Source organism: Galendromus occidentalis, unplaced genomic scaffold (genome assembly GCF_000255335.2).
Source record: "Galendromus occidentalis unplaced genomic scaffold, Mocc_1.1 scf7180000077430, whole genome shotgun sequence".
In the NCBI taxonomy this organism is placed as follows: domain Eukaryota; kingdom Metazoa; phylum Arthropoda; class Arachnida; order Mesostigmata; family Phytoseiidae; genus Galendromus; species Galendromus occidentalis.
The window spans coordinates 3,668-18,778 of NW_003805418.1; the positions used below are offsets into that span (position 1 = coordinate 3,668).

Genomic DNA, 15,111 nt, shown 5'->3' on the forward strand with positions numbered 1-15,111 from the left:
AAGACTGAGAGAGGAAATCCCGAGGGGGGAAGGATACCTAATGGGGAGGAAGGTACTGAAAAATGTATCCTTCGCTGCGTCTTTCCTCCGGTTCCGACGGTTTCATTCTCGTTCGGGTTCATTCTGTGAACGTGAACTGCACCGATTGGCTCACGAATCACAACCGCGGCATGATCGGGGAGCGATTGCGAGGGGAGGTCAGGGTCGTTCAATATCTGTAGAGCGGTGAGGTTTTCCTAAGTTCCTTCCCAAACAAACGAAACAATTTTCGTTAACCGAACGAATTTCGAGTTCCCTGTCGGGACATGCTTCTCTCAGGGGAGCATCATCATGCACTCGTGTTTTGACGAGAGAGCCTCGTAGAAGCCGGAACGTTGTTCGAACCGAATCACCCGCATCTATCAGAAATCCCTGGATAACATCAGTCATGATCTTGTCATCGGGATGTAAATTTTTCGCGAAAAATTTCCGCCAAATTCGCGGAAATTCGCGGCCTCCATTGAAACTCTATGGGGAGTAGCCGGAAATTTCCGCGAATCCCGCGATCGCCGCGAATAATTTACAGCCCTAGTCATGAGGAACGAAATAGGAACGAAGGAGAGGAGCCATCCATCTCTGGGCTTCATTGACCTTTGTGATCTCTGAATGAATTTCCCACGACCTTTGGTTTGGCTCATTGCCGAACCGGAATCAAACTTTCGTCACCGTGATGAGTATTCATTTCGATCGCGGAGCGGCCGGCGTCTCACTGTCCTGCGCGCCGAATTCGCCCCAGCTTCGTCTCATCTGATGCCGAATCCTCCTCTTTCTCGAACTTGGTCCTAAAAGAAGCTATCCGGGCTCGCCAATCCGTTCGAAGACAAAAAGGAATCAGGAAAAATCAAAGCTCTCCCTTGATTAAGCCAGGTGTCTTGTCCCTCCTCCGTCTCCCGTCTGAGTTCTGCAATCGCATTGATACATTCAGATGGAAATATTCTTGAGATTATTGTACATGATTTGGGACATCTACGTCCATGGTAATTGAAGCTTGTCAATTCGCCGAATGTAGTGCCTCAAGAACGAAATGACAAGTCGCGGCCTTAGTCCCTTCTTAAACGGACATTTCCATCCTTGCAGCGAAGAATTGAGGAACTAGAAGCTGACAAAGAGTGGCCGCCGGTGCTGCCCGCACCAGCAGCAGCCGCAGCAGCAGCAACAACAACAAAGGGAATTCGAGTACGGACCCTTCTCATTCGGAGGAAGTTTCCCATCCTGACGAAAGCTGTTGAGTCCTTCGCCCGGATCTCTCTCAGGTACACCGCGAAAATGGTTGTACTGAATGTGGGCATCCGTTTCTGAAACTGACGGAATAAATATTTTTTTCGTCCTTTCGAAATGTCTTACCAAGTATAATGCTATGAATAAATACTTACGCTTTTCAATCGTCCACGCTCCACGGCATGCTCCTTCGCTATTCAACTGACGTATGGCCGAAAGAAAATCGAGCCTCCATTCGTGATTCGACCTTCCGGAAGTCTTGAGGAGTACTGCAGCGATGATCTACTGTTTTCGGGAGTTATCCGCTCTTCTAGGCAGAACAAATTCAGAACGAAGTGAATTTTCGAACAGACGAATGAGCCAGTCTCGGGGTTCGGAGCGCGTATCTCCGAAGGTCCGGACGTCTATCTGCTCCGACAGATATCGCTGCGAAGAGCCAGTGGCTGCGGCAGACCGGGTTTAGGTATTGGACCCCGCAGCACGCATCTTGGTCTTTGGCTGAAGGAAAACAACAGTCGAATCTGGCGGCGCGGTGCAATGCTGGGAGAGGATCGCTGTTAGCGTTGTAGATGGGGAGACTTCTCCGATCATCGCACAATCCGCAGCTGATCAGGCAGCTGAGGACTCGATATCGGGCCTGGCCGATTCCCGGATGTTCCAGGATTCCGGATTACAACGCAACCCCTAGGGAATGCACGGGAGATTTCTGTTGGAAAATCCCACCAAAGCAACGAACGTGAGTAAACACCGACGAGAGATTCCGACCAGATGCTCTGTGGCGGAAGAGCATTCAGTCCGAAGACGCACATTCGAGTGTCTCTAGCATGGAAATTTTCTCATCTTTCAGAGGGATGCAGTCTGAGAATAATCGTATTGACAGGAAAAACCACCTCTGTGAAGCATGCGGAGGAAGATTTGCCCGCAAGGCCGAGCTGATCGTCCATAGCAGAATACACACCGCAGAGAAACCTTTCGCTTGTGACATATGCGGGAAGAGATGGGCTCGAAGCGGCGATCTCACCCTACACATGAGAACCCACACCGGAGAAAAACCATACGGATGCGAGGAATGCGGAAGAGCATTCGCTCACCTGAAGAGCCTCGATAACCATTTGACGACCCACTCGGCGGCGAAACCATTCGCCTGGGACCAATGCGACAAGGAGTTCGCAAGGAAGGATCACCTCGGGAACCATAAAAAATCACATGGCAGCGAGACACCATTCCTATGTGATTTCTGCGGAACTTCATTCGCTCTGAATTGGAAGCTCAACGCTCACCGGAAAACACACTTGGGGAAAAAAACTCACTTGTGTGACGAGTGTGGAATCCGATTCACCCGAGGATACGATCTCGTAGCCCATAAAAAAATACGCCTCGGACTGAAGCCCTCCATGTGTGAAGAATGCGGTGCAAGGTTCGCGAGGTCAGGCGACATGAACGTTCACAAAAGGTCACACGCCGTGGGAAATGGCCTCAATCATCAGAATTGTCGAGTGGGTTTCTCGCGAGATTCCGAGTTCTCAGAGCATAGTGGGATACGCGACGGAAGGATCCCGTCCGTGAGCGAAGGGTTGCGAGCGAATCCCGCGGGAGAAATTGGTCGGGAGGAGAGTCCGAGCACCCGGGAGAGACCTTTCATGTGCGGCTTATGTTGCAAGTCGTTCGTTTACAAGAGGAACCTCACGGCTCATGAGAAAACACATGGCGGTGAAAAACCTTTCCATTGCGAAGTCTGCGGGAAGAGATTCTGAAGGAAAGATCACCTAGGCGTTCACATGAGATTACACACCGGCGAAAAACCGTTCCAATGCCGCGTGTGCGGACTTAGATTCACTCAGAAAATTCAGCTGAAACATCACGAGAAGGTTCATTCATGCGAATAGTCGCAACTCTCGAGCAACTTCACAAGGGCATATTCAAATAGCCGTCTACGTGAAATATTTAGAGCTGGTATTCACACGCGATTCGGGAGACGAAGTCGAAAAGTTGAAATAATCTCACTTCAGTGACTTGAATTCACTCTCGGTTAGAGCAACAACGGCATCATCCCAGAGGAATTACGCTATCCTTCAATCAATTGTAGATGACGAGCGACCTGCGATTGAGCTCATGCAGCTGAAGGAACACGAATAAATATGGGTTTATTTCCAAGCTTCGCAATGTGAACGAAGCTTGGAAATTCGTCCAGCGACGATTATACAGCGACGATTATACAGCGACGATTACAGCGACGATAGAAGCGTGACGACAAACCTCGCGGACATGTACCTTGCTGTGGGCATATCATGGGACAAGAAAGGGACTGCCGGAAGGAAATCAGGAATTCTCCCTCGGAGTGGATGCGGGAACGAAAAATTTCGCCCGATTCCTGCGTGTGCTCGTTCTCGGGTGATTCGATACCTCACTTTTCAGAACAGCAGCCGCGAGATAGCAGAAAGGACCGGTGGCTAGGATCATCGCCACGAAACAACGAAAGTCTGAAGTGGGGTCGAACACGGGTGGTGGGAGCGGCGCATAATGTTTAAAGACCAGAATGCCGGAGCGTTAACCCCCGCGGGTCAGACACTACAGGATACGCAGTCCTCGACCAGGCAACCTGAGCCTCTGAAGAACGCTGCCCAACTAGGGCCGAAAAGCTCAGAGATGGCCTCGACCATGGAAAGTCTTCCTCTAGCGACGGGCTCCGTGGGATTGAATTTTCAGATGCCAGGGCCGATGCCCTATCAGTCGCCCATGGCTCCGCCCCACCAAATGAACCCTGAGTTCGGTGGCTACGATCCCAGGTTCGGAGCCGTGCCCTCGATTCCGCAAACCTCATTGATGGTGAGTTCTAATCTTCGATTTGAACACCACGGCGAGCATCAGCGAAATTAGGGCACACTCATCGCTGAAAAATCTGAACCTCCCAGCAGGGTCAAATGGTGATGCCCCAATACACTGCCGGTCCTGCCGACCCACGCATGATGTCATCCCCCGGACCCTACGGAACTTGCACGCCAGGCCGTGCGTAAATCCGAAAGACCGATTCGTCTCGCAGATCAGATCAAACGCTCGAATACTACTCTCTCCCGTCGCGCCTTCATCCTGCGTACGAATCCACTCCTCGTGACGAATCGTTTCCTGAGGGCGTTTATCGCTTTTCCAGGTTGCTGCGGCCAGATGATGCCGGCGAGTTTGAATTGCGGTCACACGATGATGCCGCCGACCGCGCAAGCCAAGACGGAGCAGGACTCTTCTGTGCGAAAACTTTTGTACGAAGCTGCAACAATAATCGCGGTCACCGCCGTTATCGCTTTGATTATCGTGATAATAGGCAAGCGTTTGGGACTCGCGTATCCAGGAAGGGAAGCGCCGCAACCCATCGATCAGGCATAGGGGATCAAGTCATAAAGTAATCTAATGTTCCTATCCACATCGTCGTATCCCTCTGCACAGGTCAATCACCTTTCCTCACGCAGTCCGATCGCTGGAAGTGATTGAGTTGAAGTTCCGGTTCCCGGAGGATCGCTCTATCCGGAGAATTTTAAATCGGATCCCGCGTTTCTGGAGGAACGCCATCGGCGATTAGTGAGATAATCAGGAGTCTAATCATCAGACGCTAGCAGCGCTGAGAAGCTCGATCTCACGCTTACTACTTAAAGCAGGGGCCAGTTAGCGGCCCTGATTTCCATGGTCGACTCGCCGCGGCACAGGGGAGAAATCTCTTTTCGGAACCAGGAATCGCATGAGGAAAAGTTTTCGGCTCGGTGAGCTCTCTGGCACGTGGTCTCACATGCACGTGCGTGCTTCTCGCGGCACTGGATGCAGGCTCTATTCCGGCTCGGAGATGCATACATCGATTCCATGATCCCCTCGCGAACTTGTTCAGGGAAGGATGGTGAAAAGGCTTCGCGACGTAGGCGGAGACAGCTTGCGGTCAGCTTCGGATGGCGGCCGAGAATTCCTCAGCTGGAAGGGAAAATTTACTCGGAACAACGGCGACCGATCAGTGGTCGTGCAGCTCACAGGGAAAAATCTTCGTCAAGAATACCCGGACGACACGTCGCGCTTCGACGCCGCCACAAACTCTTCTCAAAAGACTATGTGGCGGTGCTCTGGAACTATTGAAGATGACCCTCGTGGCTACGATCATCAGCGGACACCTGATGTTCTTCTTGCTATACCACAGAATTCGAATCAGCGAGTCTTCCGTGACGACGCCCCCATACGCGCTCGAGGAATTATGGAGGTTCTGAATGTGCGAGGATTCGCATGATTTCAGTTGGCTCAGCATCAGATCAATGTCCGATCACTTCCCCGTTTTTCCGGCTCCGTTTCCGGACCCTCCGAATCACACGAGTCCTCCGGATCTGCGAGCCCTTTGGACCGGGCGAGCCCCCCTGATCACACACGCTCCGCCGGACCACACGAGCCCTCCGGACTCGACGAGTCCTCTGGATCAGACAAACCTTCCGAAGATGGTGGAGCCTGCTTCTCCGGTTGGGACAGCACAGCCGCCTCTGAATCCGAGCACCCAAGGTAGGGTCTTCGATTCCATCGTTCCCGATCTCACTTCCCTGAGAGCATGGAGCTCGGTTGGACGTCATCTCATCTGGATGGATGATAAGAGGTTTCTATCCCCCGCAAGCTACTCCAACTTCTACGGCTCGAGGCGAAGTGAGGCTCCGGTACGAACCTTTGTTACTCCCGGCCCGGCTCGATTAGTCCGGTGCCGTAGTCGCCGACTCCTCGGAGCGTGATTTCTGTCCAGCTTCCAAATCTAGGGATATCTCCCATGATCCGAAATCCGAGGAACTCTCTCGCCTGATTCGGCTCACGATCCCCACAGCCTGACTCCACTCAAGCATCGCGCTCGAATCACGATGCACCTTCGCTCTCGACGCCGCGTCGCGTCGCAGAAAATGGGATCCAGAGCGGTATCGACTTGGGCCGATTCGAAGAGTCGTTCTTCAAACGTCACATTATGAGCTGATATCCTCTTCGCCCCCGCCCTCACCAGGAGTCTCGGAAGTCCTCCGATGAGAAAACACACTGATCTCAAGTCCAGGTGAAAACACCATTCCAAGTCATGCAGTCTTTGGAACTTCTAGACTTGAGGCTGAGGGAGACGAGAAAGTGCTTGTGACAGACTCCAAACAGAATCAGATTTCCCTTTGTTCGAGAATTCCGTGTATTGCTTGGATTTCCAAGACTTATTGTGATGCTCGTGGTATTTTTGAGCTGACCACGATAGCATGCGATGAATCAAGTCGAAACTTGGATAGAGGTCTGACCAGTCTGAAAATTCTCTGATCCGGTCCAGTTCCTCGGAGGAAGCCCGCGTCGCGAATTTTCCTTGATTTGAAGATTGTTACATCACCTCCTCGGCCCCGAGAGATCGCCTATCGATCCTCCCTCGAACTTCACTTTGCCTGCTGAATGAGCGAATTTGATTTTCGCCTCGAACACTACGTTGGACTCGGAGAGTAGCTGTGATCAGAGACGGCGCCCTCACCCATCTCTACAGGCAATTCGCAAATCAAGATGGAGTCTTTCTCCCAAGAATACCGCCCAAATAGCTGAATGGATATCAGTACGAGTTAGAGAGGCCCCTCCAAACAGATCCGTCAATCGTGACCGGAAGGATGGAGCATCACGATTGCGAGAGCGATGATATGCTAAACTCATCGAATCACGTCAATGCCGTCTACGAGAGCGTGATCTTGGGGGGGGGAATCCTGAGTTTTATTTAGTCGCCTCACCATATTCTCCGAATTTTAGCGTCTACACCGACGGTCATACAATAATTTCGCTAGCCTTGCGTTCTGCTGTGCCATTGGGTTATTATTTGCTCAGCGCGCATGAATCCGGTATGCAATTGGAAATTCGCATCATGAGGATCGAAGACCACGAGGAACGAGCAAAACAGCCGTCTGAAGGCTATGATCAGCAAACTCTGTGTGGTGCACGGTCTGTTGAACCTGGCGAATCCTTGGATCCGTTCGCCTGGCTGAGGTATATGCGGCGTGTATAAACACTGGTTACCGATGTTCCCGATTATGAACCATTCACACCGTACAGAGCTTTCGTCATGATCATCCTCGAAGAAATCTCTGATATCATCCAGTCCCACGTCCGGTTTCAAGATGAAGTATATCGCGTGCGTCGTAGGAATCGCCACTGCTCCTTGCGGCCCTGCGCTCATGTTCTAGCGGAGCTTTCACGCTTTTTATCCTTATTTTATATTCGACGAAGGTTGGTAGGTCCTCAAAAAATTTAGATTTCGTCGTTACTCTCCATCCGCAGACTAGAGGCTTCAGCTTTTATGCGTTTCCCTCCATCGAGGCGACCGGAGAGTCTCACTAGACAAAAAATTCCATTTTTCGGATACGATTCCTCTCGTTCTGAACATCAAACGTCTTACCATCCGATAGCTCTCCTCTGTCAAAGGCATCGATCAGGCTCCCGGCGAAACCGCGACGGATTGGAAAGCTGCAACAGAGAGGTCGCAGAGTTTAAGGGACGCGAGACGCCACGGGAAGCCCCAAATACGTGAGGCTGCTCGGGGTACCGGATTCAACACCCGCCCGAAATTCGCGCAAAACTCTCGTTTACAGTGGAAGGACCCGAACGTTGGAAGTTCTTGGATATCTTGGAAACTCGCAAGGAGGAGTGCCGCACGCTGCCCTCTTCCAACCATGACTATCTTTGGTATATCATGGACGAGAAAATGGTCGGAGCGCGGAGCAGACTCAGGCCCTTCAAATGTGGGTCTCGGAGGGCATTCGATAGATTCGTGAAGTTCCAACAAGATGTCGATCTGAGTGACGGTATCATTGCCACCCTTCATCTTGATTTCTGCTTGGGGACCATGACCAAAAGTCCATCCACATAAGTCATCATAGAACCTGGTAGACAAGCGAGTGACCAAGTGGTATGGCCGAACGTGATTCGATGAGAATCAGGAGGTTGATGATATGGCGCGATAGCATCGAATGAAAAAAAATTAGCTGGTTTTGCCACGCATCTGGTTCACTGAGTCCAGAGCTCTGGGATTCTCTGCCGACCTCTTTCCAGGCTCTCCGACCGCGGCCCTATCCACACCGGGTCCTGGGAGGGGGAGCGTATCTATAAAAAGACGCAGCTGACTCTGAGGAGCATTTTATTTTTCAAGACGACGAAAGCTTAATATCCGAAAGATCACGAAATTCCTTCAAGAGAAACTGCGCAAGCCCCACCTCCAATATGACCATATCCGATAGATATGCGCCATCTAGAGATGTTCTGAAGGGCAAAGTAACCTACTTCGTTCTCAAAGATTCTGTAGACTTGAGCCAGTTTAGGAGGGTAGTCTTGTCACCTCATCTGCGATGCGAGTGGTACATACTCGGACGGATCAGCGGCCACTGTATATGCCGGTCGCACGTTCCCGAACCAGGGCAAACAATTGAAGGATTCGTGAGGTTCCACCCAGACGTCGGTCTGAGGAGTGAGAGTGTTGTCGATCTCAAGTTGAGTTTCTTCGCATTCTACAGAAATTTCACCGCGGCCAGCGAAGATTTCTACTTTATGGGCCCTGATACCATCGAAGACGATAAATTCATCGAGAGGTTCACCGCGTAGTGCTGATTCGGTGAAACCCAAATAGGAGGTATTGCGCAATGATATCCGAATAAAAAATTGAAGGAGCTCATCTGGATCGCATTTTAATTTGAGCTTTGGCGAATGTCATGGCTTCTTCCGTTGGAAATATTCGTGTCTCCTGAATTACCATGCTACCCTGATCCCAGATCTTCCTTCTTTCAGCCTCGGCGGGACGGAAGATCTGAGTTCCGGCGCGATTGAACGGTGTGGAGACTACGACCTAGGATGACGGAGCGGACGGAGCGATTCGATGTAAGTGGATCTTATCTATAACAAATCAAGACTCGACGACTCAGACCAGTAGGATCGTCAAAAATATATACTTTCCACAAAATGGTCGAGCGATATACAGCGACTATATGATGTCACCGTATCCGGTCCATGCATACTTCGGCCCGGGGTGCAGGAGGTACATGGCCCACGGTTTTGTTTCTGCCCGCCTCGAGCCTTCGAGGTTGAATAGGCAGCAATCGGAGCAACCGTCTTGTGCCGTTTGTCGTTTTGCAATTATTATTGAGCGTGACACTCTCCGTTACCGCCGTGAGACGATCGTTGGGCAGACTTTCGGCTCCAGTGGAACGCCTCTAAGATATTCGTTGCTGGCTCGAATTAATCTGAAAAAAAGACCACAGGTAAGGAAAAAACCTCTCAATCCGACTCTGGGAAAGTGCCACGACTAAAGTGAATCCGAGATATGTATTCATATGGATATGTATTCCGATTCTGTTGCTCGTCCTGGCATACAATATTGAATGGGATACGGGAATCCCCACCCCCGAAACTCGTTTAGAGACTGCCTTTACACTGCTACACTTGAAGCTCGCTCCTAGTCCATGTCATCGGCCACAATGAAACTTATAGACGGCTTCCGATGGGAGCTCACATACGAAAGTAGTCATTGAATAGTTTGTTCGGGCTAGAAGTGCTCGTGACCAGAATTCGGGTACGAAACACATCCCACCTCAAACCTCTATGCAGCAAGACAGTCGCCTCTCACGATCGATTGAGACCACGGAGGTCAATCACAATGAGGCTGTAGGGCAGTCCGACTCTGTAAGTTTTCTGAAAAATCGACCGCTTCGAATGTTCAAGCATCGCCGGTTGCTCCTCTATCTTTTTCAGGTCCCTTACGGTTCCAAGGTCATGGAGCGAGAATCGGATGGATCCCCAGACCACAGAAAGTCGGGACCTCAGATTCACTCTGGCCCTTGTCGAGGTATGATTCGAGCTCCAGGTCGGGTTCAAAGATTATAAATGCATCAAAGTCGCGGATAATCCGATGTGGTGCAAAAGAGAATATCGGTCTCTCGATCAAAGCGCCCTTCATCGTCCGATAAACGAAGCTTGACGACCTCATCCCATCGTAAGCGCTCAGTGAACTCGTCCGCAGTCACTTTGATGAGCGTTGACAAGTCGGAATGTAATCCTCTCGTTATCTAAATTTAAGTCGGGCGGTCTTCCGGAAGGATCGGATAGCTCCGGGGGAAAGACCGCCCCCGGAGTATGATCATATGAGTAAATATGATAGAAGCTTGTTCCCGGGGAACTTCTATCATATTCTGACCTATTCCCGACTTGGAATCACCGGAGTCGAACGTATGGTCCGACGGAGCACAAGTCCGGCAATCGAGACTCGACTTTGCATTGGCTCTTGTCCCAAGTCTGTCACCCGCCGAGCCGATACCACTCAGTGAGGAAATCGAATCCCGCTTCCTCGGATCCGTGAGCGTAATGACTGCTTCGACGCAGCCGCCGGAATGACAGTTGCATAAGACGAACATGTCTCTGCCTTCGGGCTCTGCTCTCCACGGCAGTGTTTCTCAAACTGGATTCCGCGGAACCCTTGGGGCTCCGTAACGGAATGCGCGGAACACCAAAGTCTACCTGCGGAACCCTTACGAAGAAAGAATTTGAGAACCACTGCTCTACGGAACATTCTGCTGTATCATGATCCACGGCTCCAGCAACAGCCACGATACTCCTTACAAGGAATTTACCTCGGGACTCTCTGTGCTATTCTTCTCGTCGCGCCAGGCGCCTCAATGAAGCCTGTAGCGAAGCCTATCCTTTCATCTGGCAGCGATCGAACTCAATGGCTCAGCATTCTGACACAAGCAAGGAAGGTTCCCAGGATTTCGGGTCGTACGATAGGAGCTACTTTCTCCGTTTTTTCCGACTCCCGAAATTTGCGCATTGCGACGTGGCTGGTCAGTAGTCTGTGCGAGGATCGTCATGCGAGTCGTGTCGGCACGCTAACGGACTAGGTGATTGCGAAGGAGCGGCAGCCGCGAGGTCCGCGCGGTAGTTCGTCATTCACCTACTCAGGCTCGCCATTAGGTTGGGAACAACGAGAGAAATGGATTTTCCATTCCGCTCGTGGAGTTCCGGAAATGAAAATGGTGAGGAGGGTCATTTCCGCAATCGGTCTCGGACCCCGCATGGCTTTACGACTCCTGACGCTATTCGGATGTTCCCGCATTGCGCTGAGTCTCCCGGCGCGGCGTAAAGTAGGTAAACTTGGAGACAAGTCCTAAACGATGTCCCGATAGGAGTCACCGAGGATTGACTGACACGGGAGCAGGGAACTCCATGAGTCGAGCTCCGAATCCGGGCTCGCTGCAAGCTTCGACTATAGACTCTCCTTTTCCCCAGGTTTCGCCTTTCGAAACGAGGACTTCGTTCTCTTTCCTCTCCTCCTTCCGGTACACCAGGGGAAACCCTGCGGGTGTCTTGCAAGAAAGTTAGGTCTCGGGGATCGGTCGGCCAACTACCCCGAAGTTACTCGATGATGACGGTGACCATTGGCTTCCCGAGAGAAATCCGATCTGCGGCGTCCGTAGGGTTCCACTAGAGCTTACGATGTGGGCAACCGACTTCACCTGTCTATCAAGCTGAGAAGCGAGACCGCTCGGACCGCACGTGGGCTTTCCTGTTCGAATTCAAGCACCAAGCTTTCCGGCTTCAGCGTATTGGAAAATTCAATCTACCGCCTCGCTGATTGATTTCTTATCGCTTTAGCCGCTCGATTCCAGCTCTAGGATTCCTGATGCGATCGCGGAGTACAATGCTCTGATAATTTCTTGAATGAATCGAGTTCGACATCTAACTCCTCGGGAGTTGGGTTTCCATAGGATCCAGAACCCATAGCGCAAGTCAGGACTTCGGGAACGTATTCCGGCCTATTGACGATCCCCCGAATCCCGTGCAGAATAGAGATTAAGCAAGCTCCATCAAAGCAGTTTTCAGGAATCGCTGCAAACAATCAGATCTGACCTCCTTGGCCTGCCATCAGGTCCAGAAAAACCCAAGTCTTTTCTTCCGAAAATTACTTCATTCTTCAACAAACGAACTGAATCCTTCCTCCAGCTTGCGCTTTTAGCTCATCAATTACAAGTCACCCCCGAATCGGAGTCGGATGAGGGGGTTTAAACCTTGGAAACCCCGACTGTTTGCCCCGCGCAACGGATATCCAAGCGGATTGCGGGCCCGATTTGATCTTGCTCCTCCGACGCGCTGGGATGCTGACCTACTCTCTTCACACTACGTTTATGGCAGAATGCCCTGATATGGGATAGCGCCTTATGAGGGGTACCCCCATTGAACCCTCATTGGAAAAAGTGTCCTGTATAAGGCGGGCAGAAAAATGTATCCCATATTAGGGCACTCTCCCCGTTCCGAATCCCGATGGTTGGCCGGATCGGGTGAGGATTGGGATGTACGGACTCACTTCTCGGAACAGAACTTGAATCTCGTTTCCACACCGGGATGGATTTGTATTTCCGGGATAAGTTTGCAGTCTCAGGTCTCAGGTGGCGTCGGTGAGAGCGGCGAAATCGACTTCTCGGGGAGGTGAGGCGAGAACGATAATAAATCCATTTCCTGATATGCGTCCCCGAAGTTCTTCTGACTAAGCTGATTGTCATGCAAGGACAAACATGCGGATACCTCCAGAAACAGAAATGCCAAATTGAGCTCCTCAATGAGTTTTCCTTCCGCATCTCCTTCAGGGTCATGGATGTTTCTCCCCACCCCATTGACTCTCGAGCGGCTTTTGTTTTGAATGCGCGATCCCGCGGACATGGAGTGCACTGAGAAGGGTCCCTGGGATACGCTGCTCTTGCTCCGCGCCCTCCGAAAGAGAAAGGCGATAGTTCCAGCAGAGCGAGGGTTTTGACTCACTATCGCACCGGATGTAGAGGATAGTTACTCTCCGTCCCGCCAAGCAGAGATCATTCCCGGGACTTGTGAATTCGAGGCGTTCCTGGATGAGAAATCGAGGGATCTCGCCTCTCTGCTCCGGGAAACGCAACATCGAGCGCTTATTTGGACAAAAAAGAGGCCATCTGATCTGCGTCGACTATCGATCGTTTATATTACCAGGTCCACAATGATTCTCCATCTCATTTCGTGAAACGAATACTCGATAAGTTGGGGATTATGTACAGGTCCGACAGATTTTTCCTCGTCAATTTCCCCTCGATTTGCGTCCTGGTCGCTCGCCATGACCTCCGGATCCGTCAAATGCGAGAACCGAATCACAGAATATTTCCTCTGATTCACCGTCTCCTCGAAACAGGTACCTCGTCGCTCAGTGAGGAACTAAACTTGAGGCGTCGCTTGGCATCGTTTTAGCCAGCCCTGGAAGTGACATAATCTGGAATGCGAAGAAGAGACCTCCTTCAGACTATTTGCGGGTATTTAGAGCGTTCTACCTCTGCTGAACTGCGGAGTCCCCGAAATACAACATTAGTATGTCACGCTAGTACCATACTGTTTTCCATTCGGGAAAACCAAATTACAATTTTTCAAGAGGGGAGAGGCGCTCGGCTCAGATCTTCCAATGCAGCTGTTCCGTTGCGTTACCCCGAACGCGGATGTGGTCGAGCTCCGAAAGACTCGGAAGAGGGGATGCTGAACATTTCCGCGATCCACCAGGGTATCCTCTCCAAGTGTGACGTCTGTGGTGTCTAAGCCCGTCGAAGGGGTTTCTCACCGCTTGTCTCTCTGATGAGGAATCGTTCATTCGTCTTTCTCAGGGCCGGGCTGTCCCATTTGATTCAACGCGAATGGGATGGTCTTTACGTGAGTTTGCCATTGCGATGAAAGTTGGAAAAACTTCACGTTTGTCCATTCGGTTCCGTCGATAGTCACCTGAGATTTCAAGGGAAAAGAATTCAGTCTCGCAAATATGGAGCCTTCCACCTCGAGCACTAGCGACCGCTAAGATCTTCCTCCATAATATATGGATCAATCGAGAATCAATTCCGTAATGCAATATTCTAAACTAGCGCTCCCGGTCGCCGCTTCGCGGCGACTCGGTATCGCTAGACTCACTACACATGCGCTAGCTCCGAGTGCGCTGGCTCCGAGTGCGCTGGCTCCGAGTGCGCTAACGCCGAGTGCGCTGGCTCCGAGTGCGCTGGCTCCGAGTGCGCTGGCTCCGAGTGCGCTGGCTCCGAGTGCGCTGGCTCCGGGTNCGCTTGCTTTGGCGCGCGTGCTCTTGGTGAGCGTCCCGTTCCCGCTTTCCCGTTCCCGCTTTCCCGTTCCCGCTTTCCCGTTCCCGCTTTCCCGTTCCCGCTTTCCCGTTCCCGCCGCTTTCCCGTTTCCCCGCTTCCCGTTTCCCCGCTTCCCGTTTCCCCGCTTCCCGTTTCCCCGCTTTCCCGTTTCCCCGCTTTCCCGTTTCCCCGCTTTCCCGTTTCCCCGCTTTCCCGTTTCCCCGCTTTCCCGTTTCCCCCGCTTTCCCGTTTCCCCGCTTTCCCGTTTCCCCGCTTTCCATTTCATCTGTACAAGCTTACAGGGACAAAAGCAAAAGGGACTTCAATCAACACCACGGAGTTCGCCAGAAAACATTTGGAGAAAACGATCATGTGTACGTAAAGATGCACCGTCGAAACAAAGAATTCTGGACACCGGGCACCATAAAGAACCGGAACAACGCCTTCTACGACGTTAAGGTCGAAAACAAGGTAACAAGACGACACGCTAGCCAACTGAGACAACGTCACGCTGACGCCTCAGTCGGCTCAAGACAAATGATCAATGGATTCCAACTAGCGTTCGATCTGCCTCTGCCAAGTGAGCAACGTTCTTTCTCCATCAAAGGGAAGAGAGACCCAGTAGGTCCAAAAACACCCATCAAAACACACTATGATACACTCCAAACACCTGAACGAACACCACAATTTATTCCAAAAATTGAAACACTGATGAAGAAACTTAGAACAGTGG

General features: G+C 51.4%; 2 protein-coding genes across 2 annotated transcripts in view; one reads left to right on the forward strand and one right to left on the reverse strand.

Annotated features, from left to right (window-relative positions):
- Nucleotides 1-3,011, forward strand: part of LOC100902213 (gastrula zinc finger protein XlCGF57.1-like) — a 3,373-nt gene extending 362 nt beyond the window's left edge. The window contains exons 2-3 of the mRNA XM_029111291.1: nt 1,919-1,993; nt 2,105-3,011. Coding sequence (XP_028967124.1) covers nt 1,919-1,993; nt 2,105-3,011 — 982 coding nt within the window. The remainder of the gene's footprint in view (nt 1-1,918; nt 1,994-2,104) is intronic.
- Nucleotides 3,012-13,366: 10,355 nt separating this feature from the next.
- The window catches only part of KrT95D (phosphofurin acidic cluster sorting protein KrT95D), a 22,514-nt gene continuing 20,769 nt past the window's right edge, over nt 13,367-15,111 (reverse strand). The window contains exons 10-11 of the mRNA XM_018639303.1: nt 13,683-14,034; nt 13,367-13,537 (exon numbers count right to left, since the gene is read on the reverse strand). Of these exons, the coding sequence (XP_018494819.1) occupies nt 13,903-14,034 (132 nt within the window). The 3' untranslated portion in view covers nt 13,367-13,537; nt 13,683-13,902. The remainder of the gene's footprint in view (nt 13,538-13,682; nt 14,035-15,111) is intronic.